General features: G+C 44.8%; 2 protein-coding genes across 4 annotated transcripts in view; one reads left to right on the forward strand and one right to left on the reverse strand.

Annotated features, from left to right (window-relative positions):
- Positions 1-4,057: 4,057 nt before the first annotated feature.
- Positions 4,058-22,411, forward strand: part of LOC147019796 (uncharacterized) — a 78,931-nt gene continuing 60,577 nt past the window's right edge. The window contains exons 1-3 of one of the 3 annotated variants that reach the window (XM_085894529.1): positions 4,058-4,075; positions 4,817-4,969; positions 5,807-5,855. In XM_085894529.1, coding sequence (XP_085750655.1) covers positions 4,856-4,969; positions 5,807-5,855 — 163 coding nt within the window. In that variant the 5' untranslated portion in view covers positions 4,058-4,075; positions 4,817-4,855. Of the gene's footprint in view, positions 4,076-4,652; positions 4,970-5,806; positions 5,856-22,411 lie in introns of those variants that run through there. The other 2 variants (XM_085894530.1, XM_085894528.1) reach the window with 2 other exon arrangements.
- LOC147019797 (uncharacterized) lies at positions 12,388-16,963 on the reverse strand. The gene is made up of 2 exons (XM_085896703.1): positions 16,472-16,963; positions 12,388-13,149 (listed from the first exon to the last, which is right to left on the reverse strand). Exons 1-2 carry the CDS (start codon positions 16,961-16,963, stop codon positions 12,388-12,390), a joined length of 1,254 nt encoding a protein of 417 aa, XP_085752829.1.

Consider the following 22,411-nt stretch of genomic DNA (forward strand, 5'->3'; position numbering starts at 1 on the left):
AAAGGTGACATTAAAACAATATCTAGAGATGGTTGACACAAACCCACTACCAGTACAGTATGCTTGAAATATCGGTAAGGGGCGGCTCCTCGCTTATCGACCAATTCGCTTAGGCCAAAGTCACATTTGCCAGGGCGGCCGTGGGTCTCCAAAATCTACGGCCACTAGCAATTATAGGGCGGCCGCAGTATTTCCACGGTCACACAATGTAGAAGTCACATATGTTTTTATTTTTCGGGGAGCCGCACGACGTATTTAGAAATTGTGGAGACCGAAAACGTGGGGTTGCCGTACGTTCTTTGATTTGATGTCGCACGGTGACCTTAAGGGGGCCCTGCGGCGGCCATATAATTTTCAAGGTAGCCTCAAGGTGCCTGCAAGGGGACCGCAGGGGGGCCCTAAGGCGAACGTGCGGCCAGACGGACGGTAACGAGTGGGTTCTTTTTTTTTTTTTTTTTTTTTTCTTACCAGTTTTTTTCTTTCGGCTTGTCGAATTGCTATGGCGAACATAGAAATGAAAAAAAGTTATAACTCCGCGTTATAATTCCACGGCGACCCCTACGGCCTGTAAAAGATAGCCAAACAGCGTAGGGCCACCCTGTGGCCACCGCATGTTTCTGTCAATTCAGAGGGCGTATGGCCGCCGTATCCTCGCCATCGAGCAAATGTGACTTAGGCCTTAACGACCTACTCGTAGGAACGGAACTCGTTCGTTAAGTGAGGAGGAACGGTACTATAACTCATTAAACAGTAGCACTATCGACTTATAAGAACCAAATTGATTTCCAGGTTTTTATTTTTTCAGAGATCATGGAGATATGACAAAGTTATTCCGGCAATTCCTTGCTCAACGAGCAATTTCATTTGTTTGTTTGTCTGTCTGTTTGTTTGTCAGCACTGAACTTTCATGTTTTTCTCTGCAACCGTTTGTCAGATTGAGACAAAATTTTCACCATTGGTGTGACTACTCATGTTGAATGTTTTACTGCTAATTATGATGTCGTAAGTCACGTGGTTTGGCAGCCATATTGGAAAAACGGGAAAACTTTGGACCTCTGTATCTCTGAAATCGCACCAAGAAAAAAATAGAAACTTGGCACATAGCAAGTACTCCTCAAGTAGAATGAGTGTAATATTTACGACGTTATAAGTGCCCTCGTTATGATGTCATAATACTGTAGCATATGCAGAATGCTACATCCAATCAGTATGAACATTTTTGAGGGTCATCTAGGGATAAAATAGTCAACAGAAAAAAATTTCATGACATTATCAGTCACATTATTCAGCAGCCATATTGTTTAAAAAAAAAAAAAAACCTTCAAAAATCTTCTTCTCTGAAGTGGCTGAACAGATTGAGGCAAAACTTTACAAGTATGACTGCCTGTCCACGAGGAACAAAAGGTTCACACATATGATGTCATTGGTCACATGGTTTGGCAGCCATATTGGATTTACCCTCAAACCTATAAAAATACTCCACTGAAAAGAAGTCCTGGTGAGGATTTGCAATCTCTGATTGCTCTTTTTCTTTTTGTTTATGTGCTCCTTCCGTCTACTGAAATCTGTTTTTCCAGTGCTTCGAGAAGTATTACAATGTACTAGCAGGGACCTCCGGAATATCCGCACAATATAAAATGTGACTTCATGTCCTCAAATCTTTCCCCCTCCCCCACCCCTGCTTAAACCCAAGTTCTCGATCTTCACCTCCCAAAGCCAAGTCATCACCCTCCCCCTCCCATCCCTAAGGTGTCAATCCCCTCCCCACTCCTCACCTTCAAAACCCCTCCCTACTCCCCCCCTCCCAACTGCAACTCCTCAACCACCATTCCCTCCCCTTTCCCCACAGAAAGTCCTCACCACCCCCTAAAGCTTCAACTTCTCCCTCCCAACTCTCTCCCATCTTTGCTCTCTGACCCCTCCCCTTCCACCCCCAACAAACCCCAAGTCTTCACCCTCTACTTCCCCCTCCCAACTCTCAGGCATCAATCCCCTCCACACTCCAAGTCTTCAAACCCCTTCCCCCATCCACAGCTCCTCAACCACCCACTCCTCCACAGAAAGTCCCACCCCCTCCCAAAGCATTCACCTTCCCCTCCCGACTCTGTCCCATTTTTGTTCTCCCCCGCCCCCCCCACCTCCCAACCTGGTAGCAGGGGCAATAAATTAGCCGCACAGCCACACTTCCAGAAAATGATGCAAGCAGCAGCCAAAGGCTGCATACGATACAACAACTCTGTCCCCTCTCCCTCTCCTCGCACTGTCCTCCCCTCACTCTGTCCCCCCTCCCTCCTCCTCACTGTATCTCCTCTCACTCTGTCACCCCACTTTGTCCCCCTTCCCCCCATCCTCACTCTGTCCCCACTTCCCTTCCCTCACTCTGTCCCCTCTTCCCTCCCTCTGACTGTCCCCACTTCCCTCCCCTTCAATCTGTCCTCACTTCCCTCCCCTCACTCTGTCCCCCCTTCCCTCCCTCTCACTCTGTCCCCACTTCCCTCTCACTCTGTCCCCACTTCCCTCCCCTTCACTCTGTCCTCACTTCCCTCCCCTTCACTCTGTCCTCACTTCCCTCCTCCTCACTATGTCCCCACTTCCCTCCCCTCACTCTGTCCCCAATTTCCTTCCCTTTGAAATTCCATCTGTGTGTCCATCCCCCCCCTCTGTCCATCCAAACTCTGTCCATCCCCCCCCCTCAACCCCACCTTCCCCCTCTTCCTCCCCCCACTCTCCCTCTTGCCTGTATTTGGCCACATCCATTGTTCCCTTGATCCTTACAAGTCTCCCAGTCCCTGCCGCTGAAAAGCATCCCCATGTTTCATGGTAGGGATGGTGTTTGATGGGTGATGAGCTGTGTTTTGGTTTCTGCCAGACGAAGCGTTTTGCATTCAGGCCAAAGAGTTCAATTTTCATCTCATCAGACCACAGAATATTCTACCTTGTGCTCTCAGAGTCTTTCACGTGCCTTTTTAGAAACTCCAGGTGTGCTGTCATGTGCCTTTTTCTCAGGAGTGGCATCCGTCTGGCCACGCTCCCATAAAGCCTAGATTTGTGAATTGCTGCAGAGACTGTTGTCCTTCTGGCAGGTTCTCCCATCTCAGCCAAGGAATTCTGTAGATCTGTTCGAGTGGTCATTGGGTTCTTGGTCACCTCCCTGATGAAGGTCCTTCTTGCCCGGTTGCTCAGTTCGGTCGGACGACCAGCTCGAGGAAGAGTCTGGGTAGTTCCCTATCCTTTCGATTTACAAATGATGGAGCTCACTGTGCTCTTGGGAACTTTCAGCACTCCAGAAATTGTTTTCTACCCTTCCCCAGATCTATGCCTCATCACAATTATATCTCGGAGTTGTATGGACAGTTCCTTGGACTTCATAGTGGAGTTTCTGCTCTGACATGCACTGTCAACTGTGGGACCTAATATAGAAAGGTGTGTTTCTTTCCAAATCATGTCCATTCAATTGAATTGGCCACAGGTGGACTCCAGTCAAGTTGTAGAGACATCTCAAGGACGATCAAAGGAAATTGGATGCACCTGAGCTCAATTTGGAGTGTCATACCAAAGGGGTTGAATACTTATTGATGCATTTCAGCTTTTCATTTTAATTGATTTGTAAAAATCTCTAAAGTTTCCACTTTGTCATGATGGGGTATTTTATGTAGATCAGTGACAATTTTTTTTAATTTGATCCATTTTAAATTCAGGCTGGAACACAACAAATTGTGACAAAAGTCGAGGGGTGTGAATACTTTATGAATGTACTGTAGTGAGTTTGACAGTTGAATCGAAGTAGTGCATTGTGCTACTCTCACGCAGTTTCATTGTATTTGTCCATGCCTTTTCTTCAATGTGTGTGCCGTTCCTCGGATGTACTTTAAACTGGGCGTCCCATCTGCTGGCATTAGTTGGTGGGCGATAAAGATCCCACGTGTGGGTGAGTTATCTCCAGCACCCTGAACAAGTTCCATATTCCTGCATACTCAGTCGAGTAACTACCTCATGCTTGGGAGTGGCGACCCATCCAGGATTGAAACCCGAGTCAAGAAAATACTTTGGGAGAACCGACACTGAATAGAGCATGGTACATGAACATCATGATGATGATGATGAACTTGATGATGATGATGATGATGAACATGGTGATGATGAACATGATGATGATGATGATGATGATGATGATGATGATGAACATGATGATGATGATGAACATGATGATGATGAACATGATGATGATGATGATGAACATGATGATGATGATGATGAACATGAACATGATGATGATGATGATGAACATGATGATGATGATGATGATGATGATGATGATGATGAACATTATGACGATGAACATTATGATGGTGAAGTCCTAACTGGTCCTTCTTTCGTACTGCCAGTGACCTCTTCAGCTACTGTAACCTCTTATTGCCATTGTATCAAAGTGAAATTCGTTGCTTTGGTGTTACATAGACATTATATTGACCTTCATATGAGGGACGTCACGATGTGAGGACCAGTTGTGATGGAAAGGGTACGAGAAAGGTCATTTCAAATGGCTATCCCGAACTATCGATGCAGTGATAGGGCGACCATCATAGCCAAGCTCTCCCTCCCGTTTGCACGACCTCTCCCCGCTCCTCCAAGAGCTGGCAGGATGACAGCGCCCGGAGGGGATGATGTGCCAGGATTGCAGAGAGTGGGCCGGCTGCTGGAAGGGGAGTCAGGCCAAGTCGTGAGGCAATTGGGAAGAGGGGCTTTGTATTTTTGTTAGTGTAAGGGGCTCGAGCTCGTCATTTCGATCTCATTTCACTCAATTCTGCGACCCCAGGCCGAGGACACTCGTCGTTGATTTATAATAACAACAGTGATGGAAACGATTCTCACTCCACGTCCAGCAAGCACGTTCCTCAACACTCAGGGTTTGCTTCTTGTCGTGCTCTCTCTCTTCCCAGCCTGGTCTCTCGGGCAGCCCATGCTCCCGGTAAGTGCTTATAAAGTCCCTCTGTCTCTCTGAGCCCTTTTAAACGAACCCTCAGCTGTATCCACTTATAAAGCCCCCGTCCCACCCACAACCCCAACCCCGACCCCATCCCACATTGCGAAACTTTTGGCCTGATGCAGCACCAATCGTGGAATGCTTTGTCGTTGTGTACATTCATGATCTCACTTTGAATGCTTTTTACCATCTGGATCTGAATCCCAAGCCGTTGAAATGTGTATTGAAACATTCAAATTGCTCCATATAGATAATTGTGAATCCTGCTACAGTTGTATTGTCATGATGGAGGTTTGTCCAACCCTTATAAAGTATGTGCTGGATGGTATCTTAAGGTAATCAATGGTAGATGTATGGTATTCGTTGGCAATCACTGACATGTATACAATGGCAGGTGATACTGCACATATAAGCAAATGGTAAACCAATGGTGCACTCTATGGTAGGGGGAAAACAAAAGCAATGATGGTATCCAAAAGGTGCTGGATGACGTCATGGTAATCATTTTGTGATACATTTGTGAATTTTTATTGTCTCTGTGAATGGTACTCTATGTAAGGGAACCAGCAGAGAGCTAAAGTTTGTCCTAAGGTTCCATCTGGAATTTGCCAAATTCCTTTACCCCACATTGTAGTCGTTGTTGTAATACCATGCCGGACGAGTTTCACCTGCCAAATGTACAAAGAGGAATAGAGGTTGAGACAGGGAGGAAGTCGTAATGAAAGTAGAGATCGAGGATGGGCCAGTCGCAGTTGCTTGTGATGGAGGGTTGGTTGGATGTGTGATTTGTTAAAGATTCCTTTCTGATGCTTTTTGCTGCAGGAATGTTCAGATGGATTTCACTGGGAACCATCAATTCAGCAGTGTCAAGGTATGTTTGGAGTAATGTGACGTACAAGGTGCAATGTAGCACGCTGCATACCATCTTGATTTTCATCTTGTATTGTTGGTTGTGGAGATGCATTAGAGGTCCATTATTAGTACCACTGTTGTTGTTTAATTGTTACCCCACGCATGCGAAGCGAAAAGCGGGGTCAAGCATTTGGTTCAGGTCCGTCCGTCTGTCTTATCAGTTTATGTTTGTCAGTTTAGTGTGTCGCTTAACTCTACTTCGGCTTTGAATTCATCCCGATTGTGCGTGCGCAGAGAGGACTGAGATTGTTTTCTACTCTGTCTGCCTGCCTGACAGTCAAACATAATTGAAAACCATTCCAAACAAGAAACTTACTGTTTTTAAGGATGTTAGAAAGGACACAAACAACAGGCACGTAGAACTAATGTAGCGCATTAGATAGGATGATGGAATAGACGTTGGAGAAAATAGTGATAAAACCTGCAATTCATTTGATTATACATCTTTATACCTCTTTAAACCTTTATTTAAATTGAATTATATATTTGAGTGCTGTAGAACACAAGTCGCCTTCATCATACTTCCAAGAACCATGATGTATATGGACATGGGCGTGCAGGGGTGTGCTCAGTTATCAAGTAGCTAGCTAGTGCTTGCCAAGCCATTCCTTAACAATTTTGTTGGAGTGCTTGCTTGAGTGCTTAAGCCACTTTGGGAGCACTCTACAATAAACTTTGTAACTGAACACACCTCAATATCGGGGTGAAGACGAGGCCGCCAATATGGCATTGTATGATGCTGATTGATGCTGCGTTCTATGGTGATCAATAAGGACTCCATCTTATAAACTGCAACTCAATGTCACACCTTATTACAGTATCTACTGGTCGTGTATAAGACTGCTTCAGTAGATCTAAACTTCTGGATTTTTATTTTTTTTAATTGAAGTACGCACAGAATGTACTTAACACTGCACGGGGTATCGTGTTCTATGAACTCTGTAGTTTTTGTTATTATAATTACTAGTACGTGCCCGTACGTGCAAAAAAAAAAACTTTCAAACCGTGAGCCAGAAACAACAACCACACAGGCCGTTCCATTGCTCTCACGTGCCCGTACGTGCAAACCCAAAAAAAAAAACTTTCAAACAACTACACAGTCCGTTCCTTCGCTCCTACGCCACGGGAACTAAGGCGCCCTTTCCCCATCGTAACCGGCACGGCCCGTGACGTCATAGTCGGCCGGCCGCGCACCGGCCTACGCAGCAACGTGTCTTGTCATTTGTTTGGTAAATAAATGGCCATAACTTGGGAAGCACTTGTCCGATTAATATCAAACCTTGAAAAGGCACATCCTCAGGTCCCCAGCAATATACCTGGCAAGTTTCAATTAGATCGGACCAGTGGTTGTCGAGAAACAGTGTTCACAGACAGACAGACACACACACACACACACACACACACACACACACACACACATTGCTGGAATTATAGATAGATTATGAAGTCTTCCAAAAACATATTTTTGTAAGACTATTATTATTATTATCATCATTATTATTGTTAATATCAAATGTATGTGCATGCCACATAGGATAAAGTGCTAAAGGCCCAGTCACACCTTGACGTTTGAGCCAGCAATGGCAACGTATTAAAATGTATGTAAAACGCTGGTGGCTTACGTTGAACTTTTGATGTTTTTTTTAAAGATTCGGACGTATTCATAACGACTTGGTCGTATGCATAACATATTAGTAACGGACACAGAACGTTTCGTTGTGTTATAGATAACTTATACCAACGAATGCTGAACCTGTTGGCGGCCTTCACAACCTATACCCAACGATAGTCTAACTTATGCATAGCGCGCTGCATGCATCGCCGACGTTGACGTGGCGTAGGTTATGAAAAGGCTGCCGCACAACGATTCAAATCATAACCGCCGCAGAAATGGAAGTGTCAACATCACAGTCACACCTTGGCGATCTTGCCAGCGTATGCCGACCTCTGAAAAATGCGTCTAAAACGCTGGCGCACGTCGAATACGGTATGGGTAAGTTTGGTATACGTGAATAGAACGCGAAAGTACGCTATCATACGTCGTAGTAAGTGGAGTACGTCTTGTAATTATAAACGTGTTAAACATTTTACGACGTACTTGCCGTATGACACACGCTCCGCATGCGATGGGAATAAGTTGTATGCACCACATGCGATCGTTGACACACATCGACACACGTTACTTGTAAGGTGCTCATAAGTCGAAACACGTCGAGGTCATGGTTAGTGTCAGTGTTCCAGACTCCCGGTTTTTTTTTTCCTTCGGTATGATCGTGTTCAGTGTACAGTGCGGTTATGATTTAAATGGTTGAGCGGAAGCCTATTAATTATATTATATTATAACCGCACTAGAAATCGAAGTGTCAAAATCACCATCATACCGAAGGAAGGAAGAAAAAAAAAACTAAAAAAATAAAACAGGGAGTCTGGAACACTGACGCTAACCATCACCTTGATGTGTTTCGACTTACGAGCACCTTCTAAGTAACGTGTGTCTGTGTGTCACCGATCGCGTAACATGAGTACAACACGTAACTCATAGGTTAGAAATAAGTTTCGGGTACGCTAAACATTACCTCGACGTGTTTCGACTTATGAGTAACTTACAAGTAACGTGTGTCGATGTGTGTCAACGATCGCGTGACGTGCCGCCAACTTATGGCCAGCGTTATGCGGAACGTGTGAGTCATACGCTGGCATAAGTCTTAAAATTTCAAGCATGGAAAATTTGAGGACAACTGAAAAGTACAACGTTTAAAGCCAGCGTACAACGACGTATGGCAGTGTTTTTCAGCGTGCTCTCAATGTTATCAAAACTTACCCATCACGTATTCGACGTGTACCAGCGTTTTAGACAAATTTTCCAAAATCGGCATAAGCTGGCTAAAACGTCAAGGTGTGACTGGGCCTTAAGAGATACATAAAGTGCATGCAATGGTGGAACAATTCACCAAAATGGGGTGCCATGCCAATTTCTCATTGCGTTCATTAAAGGACACCGAACAGACTTCCTCAGGATTTGTCTTAGCACTGGAATAATTGCTACCTTACACCTGTAGGAGGTATTAAGGGTGTCCACAACTAGGTTGTGAACCTTTTCATAGATAAGGATGTACCCTGTACATGATGCTACTCCACCCGAGGGTGCCACTGAAGCTGCCCTCAATTACGGCAGGAATTTTGGAATTTGGCCTGGGTACCAGCACACAACAGCTCACCCTTTTTATAAATCCATCTATTGGGACCATACTCTGTGCAGAGCGTTGTTGCTGCCGAAGCAGTCTCCTTGGCTATTGGACACAATCCTGAATGGGTCGCCACTCCGACACAGGATACCAGCAAGCTGGTACTCATTTTGCCAACCTCGGAAGGATGAGAGGCAGAGTCAACCCCACCTGGTATTAATTCAACAGCCAGTTGGGATTTGAATTCACGATGCTAAGATCCCAAGCCCACCACCCTAACCATTAAGCCAACACCAAGCATAAAATCTACCATGGGATATTTAAAGGCCCTGTCACACCTTGACGATTTAGCCAGCGTATGCCTGACGTGTGAAAAATTTGGCTAAAACGCTGGCACACGTCGAATACGTTATGGGTAAGTTTGTATACGTTAAGAGCACGCTGGCATACGTCGTAGTACGCTGGCTTTTTTTCGTAGTACGCTGGCATACGTCGTAGTACGCCGAGGTGTGAAACAAATTTTCCATGCTTGAAATTTTTCGACGTATGCCAGCGTATGACTCACACGTTCCACATAATGCTGGCCATAAGTTGTTGGCATGTCACGCAATCGTTGACACACGTCGACACACGTTACTTGTACGTTACTCATTAGTCGAAACGCTTCAAGGTAATGGTTAGCGTCAGTGTTCCAGACTCCATGGTTTGTTTGTTTTTTTTTTCTTCGGTATGACGTTGATGTTGACACTTCGATTTCTAGTGCGGTTATAATATAATATAATTAATAGGCTGCCACTCAACGATTTAAATCATAACCGCATAACATAACATCATAACATCAATTCAAATCATAACATCAATAGTTCAGCATATGCCAGCGTTTTACAAACATTTTGAGACCTTGCCATCTGCTGGCTAAAACGTCAAGGTGTGACAGGCCCCTTAATGTCCATAAGTGAATGCCTGTCATTGTAACAGCTCGTTTTACTTCCCACTCTCTCTCCAGAACAGTCGTCTTGCTTTCCCTTCCAACCTATTGAAAAAAAAAAAAGCATTTTAAAGCAGCAACGTCCATGACAACATGGCATTCTGGTTATTTGTAATATTTCACGAGGTCGCATTACACAGTAACCTACCACCTTGTTAGGTGACCTTCACGAATCCACCTGAAAAGTGACACTCAATTCAGAAATTGTGGGTGAACAACCTCTGTATTTGGATAGATATTACAGTGTGATGTGAACACACTCAACGTTAGATAACCCCTGCACGGTAAAGTTCGAATATGATTTGAGTGCATATATAGATAGTGGTGCAGGGAGTTGACAACACCACAATACTGGGATTTCCCACAATCGAGACATCATTTCAACAGACCCTGTGGTCCATCTGCCCTTGCTCAATTTAATTTATTGTTCCTCCACAAGTAAATATTTACAATGCTATTACATCTTTGAGAACACTGCAATTGCATGACCTTGATGGTGGACCATACTCGGTGCCACACAAGCAGGTTCCTGAGCATTGGTTATGCTGGATGGTTTGTCATTGCTTTCCCAGTAGTAGTAATCAAGTCAGACATGAGCAAGGTAGAGTCCTTCCACAATGGATGACTTTGGGAAATCTAGTGCATATCGTGGTCCAATAAGATATCCAACAAAGACTTGCATGAAAGAACTGGTTGCCACAGCATTTCCCTTAAAATCAAGTGTCGCCACCTCCGATGGCTTGGCCATGTGCTGAGAATGTCCCTTGACTGAAACCATAAGGTTTCGTTGGGATGGACACCATCAGGAAAGAGGAAACCAGGCAGGCCAAAACAACTTGGCATAGGACTGTGGTAGCTGAGTTGGGAGAGATGGGTCCATCATGGTGTGAGGCACAAAATGTCGTGAAGGAGAGAGATAAATGGTGAAAGCTCGTAGCAGCTTTACGTCCCATCGGGCCAAAGAGGATAAGTAAATAAATAAGTTCCCAGTAGTAGTTGGAGGAGGAGTTTGTAATTTGGCCATGGTGCCGGAAACGGCTCGCCTCCTCTTCGCAAAGGACACCGTGGGGTCTTTAACGTCCACCAGCGAATTCCGGCAGACGGGACGCCCAGTTTAACATCCATCCGATGGATGTTACATTAACATTCATATCCACAGTTTTACTTTGTACCCGATAGAAACCGTCATCCTGGTGTTTCACAAGCAGGGCGAGGCATCGATGTGTGTGCCGTCTCTCAGATGGATCTTAAACTGGGCGTCCTGTCCGCTAGTATTAATTCATGGATGTTAAAGATTATATTGTGTCCTTCGTGCAGATTAGGTGAGTTATCACCGGCACCCTGAACAAATTACAAATTCCCGACACCTTCAGTTGAACGTCTGCTCTGGTCAGCTGGTTCGCAAAAGACTTGTGTCAAAAATGCTCCCAGCTGTCCCTTCAAAAATATGGAAATAGGGTTGTTTTTTAAAAAGAAGAAGAAGAAGAATATGAAGTAGTAGTAGTAGTAGTAGTTTATGATCTTGTATCACTTGTTAATCTCACTTGAGTCGATCATTGTGCTGTTTAATTGTGAAGTTTCATAGTTAAGTCTCAACCTATAGGTTAAAAAATTTAAATTCAGTGTGAACATGATTTTCCTTTTTAGACTTTAACCTACATCCTACACATGACCTTGTAGCTGCTGAAATATTCCATAAGTGATTGAATCACGACCACACTGCTGCTGTTTGTTAAACAGGGTGATTTTTAAAATCTATTTTGAGAACCCTAAATAATTCCCATGCACTAAAAACTAGATCAGTTCAGAACCTAATATTATTGCATAAATGTAGCTTAATGTTACAGAAATACATAACATGATCCAGACAATTGATTACCCTCGATGAAGTCTGTTTCTGGTGTATGTCCCCCCTCCATCCCCTCCCTTAATAGTGGAGTGGCGTAGGGTGATGATCGTTACAGGGCGGACAAAAGCACCAAACTTTGTATATGGCTTCTTTTGGCCATAGGAAACAAATTTAGAAGGGGAGCCCTGATGAAATATTCTCGGTTCGCGATCAGCGCAGTAAAATCCAAGATGGCCACCAACGAAAATTAAAAATCACCTATCTCTGGTTCTAGAGGTGCTATCAACATAAATTTGGTGTCAAAATAGAGGGTTTTAGGGTCAAAAAACATTGTTTAACACATATGAATGTCCTCTGCCAGCTTATTTTGTTATTATGACATACATGACTTCAAAAATAGAACTTCTTTAATAATATATTAGTTTATTTATACAGCCTATCAATACATGTGTAATTCCTGAACAATATATTATGATATACAGATTCCCACATGATAAAGCTGCTGGATCAGGTTTTTGCTTCTTGTTAGAGCATGAACGTTCAATCCAATGTAGACTGGAAGTGGGGGCTCACGCTCTACAGTGTGTCGCGTGTGTGCATCTGGCTTGGATGTATTCTTCTTGGTGTTGAAGTATATGGCTTGACTAATTGAGAGAGCTGCCTGAGATTCATGATGATCTTGATTCCTTAAGTTTATTCCATTCAGGACCAAAGATATCAAAGATTTGAGACTGGAAGGTATGGAGTTTTCTTGACATTTGGATGGAAAGTTTCCACAAAATTTAAAGCTATCATGATTGAAAATGTCCTTTCTAATAATAATGGCTGCTTTAGCCAATATGGCAGTATCTTCTGAAAAATCACGGACCTTGAGAGCGTCACTCAACATGCTTCTCATCCCTTCTTTGAAAACAATTATGGTGAACTTTCCATTTTGCTGCTCTTGGGATTCAGGGAAGTGCTGTAACAATTTATCTTTTAACCTGGTCTTGTTTACACCCTTGTTAATGCCCATATCTTCAAGACGATGAACATAGAGGGAGTGGAGCTCAGATAACTTAAAGATAGCAATTCCAGATTCCACAGACTTTTCAATATAGTTTATTAATTCCAAAAACACTCTGCATTCATCCATTTTTTCATCAGTATTCACTGACATTTTGTTCTTTTTTCTAATGTGTCTGCGGTATCGATTTCTTAAATTTGCCAAACATTGCAGATGATACTTTACCTCAGGTCAGGTCAGGTGTGGGAGCACGTGCCAGAACAGCGCGTCGCTGCGTCCACTTTCCACCGGTACTCCAGGGGCCTCCGTCTGGCCTTCCCCCAGGCAGATGCCAGGCCCATCCCCATCTCCTTGAGATGATGGTCAATCTGCTGCAACCACGAGGCATGTGGTCGGCCCACTGGCCTCCTCCACTCATGAGACTCCCTCACTGAGAGAATCTGGTGAGCAAGATCAGCGTCAGGAAAACGAGCCACATGTCCATACAGCCGCAACTGACGCTCACGGACTATGCAGGTAACAAATCTCATCCGAGTCTCTCTCAGCAACCGCTCGTTGGACACAAAATCCGACCAGCAATAGCCAAGGATTCTCCGAAGAGACCTGGAACCAAAGAAATTAAGTCTCCGTCTCAGATCCTTGGTCAGAGTCCAAGTCTCACATCCGTAGAGCAAGACTGGAAGTACCAAGGACCTGAAGACTCGGACTTTCATCCTCCCGCACAGGTACCGGCGGCGCCACACCCCATGACCAGTGAATCCATGACTCCCCAGGCCCGACCCAGATGTCAATTGACCTCTGACTCATAGCCAGCAGAGACATGAACATCACTGCCAAGGTAAGTGAATCTCTCCATGACCTCAACATCCTCACCACAAACAGGCACAGACAGGACAGCAGCATCCAAGATGTCACCGAAAGCCAGGATCTTGGTTTTGACCCAAGAAACCCGTAATCCCAGCGGCTCCGACTCCTCATTCAGCACCTTGAGGGCCCCCAAAAGGATGTCTAAAGTCTCCGCAAAGATGACTGCATCATCTGCAAAATCAAGGTCCGAGATCTTGACATTCCCAAACGATGCACCGCAGCTTGATATCTCCAACATCCTCCGTAAAATCCAGTCCATACAAGTGCTGAAAAGTGTGGGGGCCAGTACACACCCCTGACGAACTCCAGTAACAACTGGAAATAAGTCAGAGATGGTACCACCACACTTCACAGCACTCTCAGTACCAGAGTAGAGTTCAGACATCAGATCGATCAGTTTTGGTGGCACCCCATGAAGACCAAGAATCCTCCAGAGGACATCCCGATTCACTGAATCGAACGCTTTACAGAGATCAACATAGGCTGCAAGCAGCCCCTGCCGAAACTCTCGTCTGCGTTCGGTGAGGACACGAAGAGCAAGGGTACGGTCAATCGTTGACCTCTTTGGTGTAAAGCCTGACTGCTCTGGACGCTGGTGCTCAAGCAGATGGTGGAGAACCCTATCAAGAATTATCCGAGCAAAGACCTTGCCCGGTACTGAGAGCAGCGTCACCCCTCGGTAGTTGTTGCAGTCTTGGCGATCACCCTTCCCTTTCCAGAGAGGAACAACAAGGCCCCTCTTCCAGTCAGTTGGGATGATGCCTGTGTTCCAGGCAGAGCACAAAACTGCATGCAACGACACGAGTGCAGCATTTCCACCAGCCTTGAGAAGTTCAGCATGGATGCCACAGATCCCTGGAGCTTTGCCCCGTTTCAACTGGTTCACCGCAGCCCGTGTTTCCACAAGCGAAGGTGGACCACAGTTGATTCGAGGGTCAGCAACAGGGATTGTAACACCCTTGACATCCAACTCGACAGCTGGGGGATCAGCCTGGTACAACCGCTCAAAGTAACCGGCCCAGCGGGCTTTCACTTCAGACTCCTCTGTCAAGAGCCTACTACTCTCTGCTCGAACTGCAGTGCTCCGAGGGATGGGCTTGGATGAACGCAATGCGTGAATTCCCCTGTAAGCGGGACGAAAATCACCTGTCCACAGGTGATGCTCTACCCCCTCACAGATTCCTCGCACATAGGCCTCCTTGTCCACCCTCAGTGCACGTACAGTTTTACGCCTTGGCTCCCTGAACAGCTCAGCTCTGCCATTCAGCCTGGCCCTGCGACTCTGGCCAATGGTATCCAGTGTCCCTTGAGAGACAAAATTCTTCTTTGCCCTGCAGTGAGTTCCAAGACATCTACCAGCAACATCAAGGACGGTGGTCTTGAAGGCGCTCCACAACTCTTCAGGACCCCCCCCAAAGCACCCAGACCTCCCAAGTGTCCACTCAGCCTGTTCCCAAACTCCTCAGCTACTCTCTCATCCCTGAGCTTGCCAACATCCAGCCTCGGCTGGGATGGTACCATTCTCCAGGATTTAAGGTGCAGCTTTAGAGTTGCTACAACAAGCCTGTGGTCAGTATTGAGGAACTGAGCACTCCGGTAGACCCTGCAGTTCTGGATCATCCTCCAACGACCGTCAATGAGGACATGGTCAATCTCCTTTGCCACACTGCCAGCGTTGGAATACCAAGTCCAGCGATGAGCTTGTGGGTGCTGAAACCATGAACCAGCCACCCTAAGTCCATGACTTCTTGCAAAGTCAAGGAACTTAGTGCTATTCTGGTTCATAGTTCCTGACCGATGAGGACCAACACACACCTCATAACCATCCCTATCAGTTCCAGTCGATGCATTGAAATCCCCCAAGACTGGAAGTGTATCTCGTCTGGGGCACTGATCAACCACAGACTCGAGCGTGGCGTAGAATGCATCCTTCACGGTGAGATCACTCGCCTCAGTCGGAGCATGAACAGAGACCAGGGAAATGACACCTAAGGAGTGACGAATCCTTAATCTCATAATACGCTCGTTGACCGGTGTTACCTCAATTATCATTGGGGTCAGCTTATTGGACACAGCTACAGCAACTCCTTGGGTATGGTAACCATCAGAGCAACCAGACCAATAGTAGGTGTAACCACCCACCATTATCTCGCTGCAATTCAGTCTCCGAACCTCAGAGAGAGCTGCAATCCCGATGTCCAAACGCTTGAGCTCAGCTGATAACAGAGACAGGTGATCATCCTCTCTTAGGGATAGGACATTCCAGGCACCTACCCAAAGGGACCGCCTCAGGTTAACCCAAGGAGACCGCCGTCTGGTGGACGACACCTCAGCACCACTCCGACACACTCTCCCGCAATCTGACCCAGGGATGTTACCCCATGGTTTCCCTCCTATCATCAAAGATTGGGGGTCCCGAAGGCTTTGCCCCAATCCCGTCATCCGGTGAGCTGCCCTGCAAAGGGAAGCTGCACAGGAGGTACTCCCACAGAGTGGGTTTTCAGATTTTTTTGCGTTTTTGCGTTTTGCGGAATGAAGGGTTTTACGGTGGCCGGAGTGCAAATCCTGCCACCAACCTCCTAATAAGAAGTGGCCCAACTGCAGGAGGACGTCCACAGACACAGTTGGGCACTAGATATGGATGGCCGTTGGCTCACAAGGAGCTCCTCCACCCTTTGACCTCAATTGCCATTAAGTCCCCTCCAGCAATCCTGGCTTGCAATTTAGTGTCCTGCAGTTCGGTCACAATAGTCCTCAGATTATTGTCAGAATTAAATGCGGAGTACTGATGCAGGTCACCTTCTTCATCCCCGGCTTCACAGAATATACACTTTTGCACACTTAATGGCTCGTGTTTACAGGTTCGTTTTGTTGTTTCAGTGTCCTCTGGAGTGCCATGTCTCTTTTTAACTTTTGCCAACTTTGAATTGTGGAACTTTAAGTGACATGATTTATGCCATGAAGCAGAATTAGTGACAAAGTCTTCAACATTACATGCAAACCGCAGTTTGGCAGGGAGGGAACTGATTGCCTGAAACTGTGCAACATTTGACAGAAATGATGAATATGCATCTGCCTTGTCACACCTTGGATCATGAGTGTTCAGAGGGCATTTAAGAGATTCCATTGTCTTTTCCTTGCATATTACGCAGAGGTTCCAATCAAACTCCATCATGAAACATGGGAGAACCCTGGAGAGAGTGAAATAACATGTTAGCCAATATTATATTTAACCATACCTTCACAATGACTATTTTCTAAAACTGAAATGTGTGATAGATGGATATTGTTCTTACTTTAACCTCAGGGAATAGCCCTTTCAATATCCCATTCACCAATAATTAACTGAACCAATTCACCAATTAATTAAAACCTTACTTCTCCAGGAACATTTGATTGTGAGCCATAATTACCAGGATCATAACCCCCCCCCCCCCCCCCACTCACAATATACAATTAGATTGTGATGATCAGTATTATTTATATTACAGTAGTTGTTTATATGCAGTCTAAATGTATTATATTTTACAAAATCACTTGTTTTTATAATAGTTTCCGCTTACTTACAATTAATGTTGGTCAACCCATCCTTGCATGTGTTTACTGTAACTTCATCTTGGGTGTGGTAGAGAAGTAAGTCACATGGGGTGTCACGAAATGTTATCACACAAACAAAAAGGCTTTAAAGACACTCCTGGCATTGAAGCTGAATGTTGAATAGCATTACTCATATTTGTTTCTAATGTCCATGAGTTGTAAATTTGATAATTTGTATTAATATTTCAAACTGGTGTTAATGGTATGCATTAGGAAAGCTTATCCTCATTATTTCTGACAATATGCATTAAGATAATCAATCTTTTTGATAAAAAAATTAATAAAAGTTTTTTTTTTAATTTTTTTGCTTGAAATGCACAAAATCAAATTCCTGGACCCTGAAAACCCTTATTTTGACACCAAATTCATATTATATCAATAGCACTTCTGTAGCCACAGATATGGGATTTTTCATTTTCCTGGAGGCCATCTTGGATTTTGTTGCGTATATCGCATACCGTGAATATTTTATTGGGGCTCCCCTTCTAAATTTGTTTCCCATGGCCAATAGAAGCCTCATGCAAAATTTGGCGCTTTTGTCCACCCTGTTACGATTGTCTTGATAATTGACCCTAAGCCACCCCACTATAACTCAAATGGCCACATACCTGAAACTACATGTGAAAAGGCTGAATGCCTAAACTCCATGTTTGCTTCGAAATCTTATGTCCCAAACACATCGCTTTCTGTCCCCACCTTACCCAGTCATGCCCAGCTGTTCCTGGACTCTGTGTCCTTTTCTCCTGACAAGATGGCCATTTTGCTGTCCAACCTCGACTCAGATTCTACAACCGGTTCAGACGGCATCAGCCCACGTGTCCTAAAAACCTGCTATGCTGCTCTTGCTCAACCTCTCTCTATTCTTTTCACCCTTTCATTTGCTCAGGGTCATCTGTCATCCGCTTGGAAATCAGCAAACATACCCGCCCTGCATAAAAAAGGTGCTAAAACAGATCCCTGCAACTACAGACCAATCAGCTTGGTCCCAATAATCAGCGAGGATATGGAATCCATCATTGCTTCAGACATTAAATCTTTCCTCTTCTCCAAAGGCTTGATTTCCGATCATCAATTTGGTTTCAGACCAGGTCACTCTACACTGGATATGCTGCTTCTGCTCTCCCAACAATGGATGGAGGTACTCAATGCCAGACATTAAATCATAGCAATATCCCTAGACATATCACGTGCTTTTGACACGGTCTGGCACCCTGCCCTGCTCACCAAACTCTCTTCCTATGGTATCCAAGGCCATCTCCACTCATGGCTTGGAGACTTTCTCTCCTGTCACAGTTAACGGGTGGCCCTAAATGGAGTTCTCTCATCCCCTCTTCCCATCCAGGCTGGAGTTCCTCAAGGCAGTATTCTGGGCCCTGTTCTTTTTCTGGTTTTCATCAATGATCTCTCTGACTGTCTGGAAAATCCTCTTTATTGCTTTACTGATGACTCCACCCTCTGTTGTACCATCTGTCATCCCTCAGATTGGCAAGCAGCAGCTTCTTCACTCTCTGCAGATCTGGATAAAATCATAAGCGGTTGATGAAAACATGGAACATGTCTTTCAATCCTGACAAATCTCACACTCTCACTATGTCTCTCTAAAAGGACTGTTTGGAACCCCACTCCCCCATCTACTTTCTCAACAATCCTCTTGAAGAAGTCTTTTCATTCAAGCTTCTGGGTCTCACTATCTGCCATGAACTTTCCTGCGAAAGCCACATCTCCAAGCTGCCCTCCAAAACCAGTCGCCGACTGGGCATCATCAGTCGTGCAAAGTCCTTCCTTGGCACACCTGAGCTCCTGACCACATACTAAGCTTTCATCTGCAGTCTGATGGAGTACTGCTCTCCTATCTGGGTTGGTGCTCCTGCCTCATACCTAGTTCGACTTCATGCTGTGGAAACCAAAGCATTTTGGATCATTGTAATCTCCCGTGATTAAGCTGAGACTTTGGGTCTCTCCATCTCTCACCACAGGCAGGTTTGTGGTCTTTCTGACTTCTACTATCTCCTCCCAGCCTTGCAACCCTGCTCTGTGTGTGACTGCCCCCCCCCCCATATTTCCACAATGTGCTCAAGGTCTGCCACAAACCCCCTTCTGGTGAAAGTACCAAATTCAAGAATCACTGCTCACCTTCACTCTTTCATTTCTCTTTTTCCCACCTTTGAAACAAACTCCCACAATCTCTTCAATCCCACTCTTCCCTCCAGGTCTTCAAAACAACTGTTCACCACCATCTCATGTATTCCCCCATCCAAAACCATGATCTTTTCTACCGCCTTTAATCCACCCCAAACTCACCTCCTTCAAATTCCCTGCTTTCCTTCCTGAAAGTCCCTGTAGTGTCCATCTTGTTTACTCTGTGTACCCCACCCCATCCCTCTCCCTTACACAAATCTCCTAATGTCTCAGTTCCCCACTATTTTGTGCTTTCCTCTCCTGCTTCTCTCTCTTGCCTTGTTATATGTTTCGGTGTATCAGCTCATATACGAGCCTCGACTTGGTACACAAACAAGCTCAAATGAGCTAAAATCCTCGTCCTATTAATGATGACGTCATAAAAACGAATATGACGTCATTGTGATGTATCGGGTTTCCGATAAATTATCTGTGCTAATGCCCGGCTTGATTCCCGCAAACAAAATTCAAACAGCTTGCCTAGTTTCGGAGATAATGGTATAGGCGGTTTCCATTAGCGGCGATATTATGACGTCAACTTTTTTTCTCGGAAGAATTTCCAAAATCGGAGATGGTTACTGCCTGCGCGTGGGCTTTCTGCATATACATGGCAAGTTTCACGAAGATCCGATGAAAACTCTGGGTTGTGAAACAAAAAATGTCAAAAAATAGGAATGACATCATAAAAATTGATATGACGTCATAGTGATGTATCATATGTGCGGTAATTCATCTCTGCTAATACCCTGTTCGATTCCCGCAAACAGAATTCAAAAAGCTTGCCTAGTTTCGGAGATAATTTTTAGGCGATTTCCATGAGCGGAGATATTTTGACGTCATAACTTTTTTCTTGGAGGAATTTTCAAAATCGGAGATGGTTATTGTCTGCACAGGGTATTTTTACATATATATATATATATACCAAGTTTCAGGAGGTTTTGATGAAAACTGTAGGCTGTGAAACAAAAAAGTCCACAAGAAGAAGATGAACAACAACAACGTGAGTAAGACTTGGAGATCCTCCACGAGGATCTAAAAAACAAAAAAAGAAAGAAAGTGTCCACCACCATGTTGCAGGCACAAATTAATTATTCGCATCATGCTCTCCAACACAGAGTGTAGCATTTCTTGGGGAATATTGCTGATTGTGTCACTGTTCACATCGCCATAAATGAGTGTTTTGTGAATGTACGTGCCCAGAAAGATGAAACCATGCTTTGTCTGTGAAGAACATGACATCCAAAACATTGTCTTGTTCTCTTACCTTCCTCTGGAGCCACTCACAGTGGGCTAAACGTTTCTCTTTACCTGGCTCCGGTAACTGAGGCACTGCACAAATTTTGTCGTGATAAAGTTTGAGTGTATCGATCGCCTTCCTTGTACTGGAATCTCAACAGAGAGATTGCTGTGCTAAATGTCTCAGAGATTTATTCGGGCTTGTTCCAGTCTTTCCCGCACTTCATCCACTCACTCTCTCTCTCTCTCTCTCTCTCTCTCTCTCTCTCTCTCTCTCTCTCTCTCTCTCTCTCTCTCTCTCTCTCTCTCTCTCTCTGGTGTAACAACACTTGACTGGCGCATGGGCTTTTTAGCTTTCACACAGCCAGTTTCTCTGAACTTCTTCGCCAGTTTCCATATACCTGACAAGCTTGCTTCCAGTCTTTCCTGCACTTCATCCTCTCTCTCTCTCTCTCTCTCTCTCTCTCTCTCTCTCTCTCTCTCTCTCTCTCTCTCTCTCTCTCTCTCTCTCTCTGGTGTAACAACACTTGACTGGCGCATGGGCTTTTTAGCTTTCACGCAGCCAGTTTCTCTGAACTGCTTCACCAGTTTCCATATACCTGATATCAAAGGTTTCATAGGATTAACAAAGCGACTTTTAAATGGTATTTCACATTCCCTAAAGGATGCATTCTTGATGTAATGTTCGATGACAAACACACGCTCTTCCAAACCATTCAACGTCACTGCCGGGTCACGTGATCAATCATGTGATCACCGATAACTCTCAGGATCATGTGACGTCTTTCGGTAACATTAGGCGACATTTACGCAAAATATTTGGTTCTTAACAAATGTATTTTTTACTGTATGGGAATTATTTACGGTTATCAAATAAAAAATATCACCCTGTATTTACTACACAGTACACAGACATGGCTGACAGGATGGCACGGAGGTCATGTACCTTGCCTTTCAGACGTCTGGAATAGGTTTGGCCATTTTGACATACAAAATAGCAACAGACAAATGCCCTTTCAGCTGAGAACACTGTCACGTATTGGTTTGATTGTCGACACGACTACAAACTGTGATGCTGGAGCTTTTCAGGATAGGTGCTTCGTCAATGTGTGCAATTTTAGAAGGGGATGTTCAGCCGCTTGTCCAGTCTGCTAGCATTCACTGGTAGGGACTTAATACCAACCAGACGACCCGTGAACCGTGAAAAAAAACCGACCCGTGAAAAAAGGTGCAAAAACAGATCCCTGCAACTGCAGATCAATCAGCCTTCTCCCAATCATCAGCAAGGTGATGGAATCCATCTTCGCTTCAGACATTAAATCCTTCCTCTTCTCCAATGGCTTGATTTCCGATCATCAATTTGGTTTCAGACCAGGTCACTCTACCCTGGATATGCTGCTTCTGCTTTCCTAAAAATGGATGGAGGTCCTCAATACTAGACATGAAATCAGAGCCATATTCTGAGACATATCACGTGCTTTTGAGATGGTCTGGCACCCTGCAATGCTCACCAAACTCTCTTCCTATGGTATTCAAGGCAATCTCCACTCATGGCTCACAGACGTCCTCTCCTGTCACAGTCAACGTGTGGCCCAAAATGGAGTTCTCT

This window comes from Eptatretus burgeri, chromosome 9 (assembly GCF_056783735.1).
Source record: "Eptatretus burgeri isolate ZD-2024b chromosome 9, Ebu_testis_v1, whole genome shotgun sequence".
Taxonomy (NCBI): domain Eukaryota; kingdom Metazoa; phylum Chordata; class Myxini; order Myxiniformes; family Myxinidae; genus Eptatretus; species Eptatretus burgeri.

Coding starts and splice junctions, on each gene's coding strand:
- LOC147019797 (XM_085896703.1), bottom strand. CDS start 16,963: ATGGAGTTTGATTGGAACCTCTGCGTAATATGCAAGGAAAAGACAATG. Junction 13,150..16,471: donor GGGACTTAATGGCAATTGAG/GTCAAAGGGTGG, acceptor ACCTGACCTGAG/GTAAAGTATCATCTGCAATG.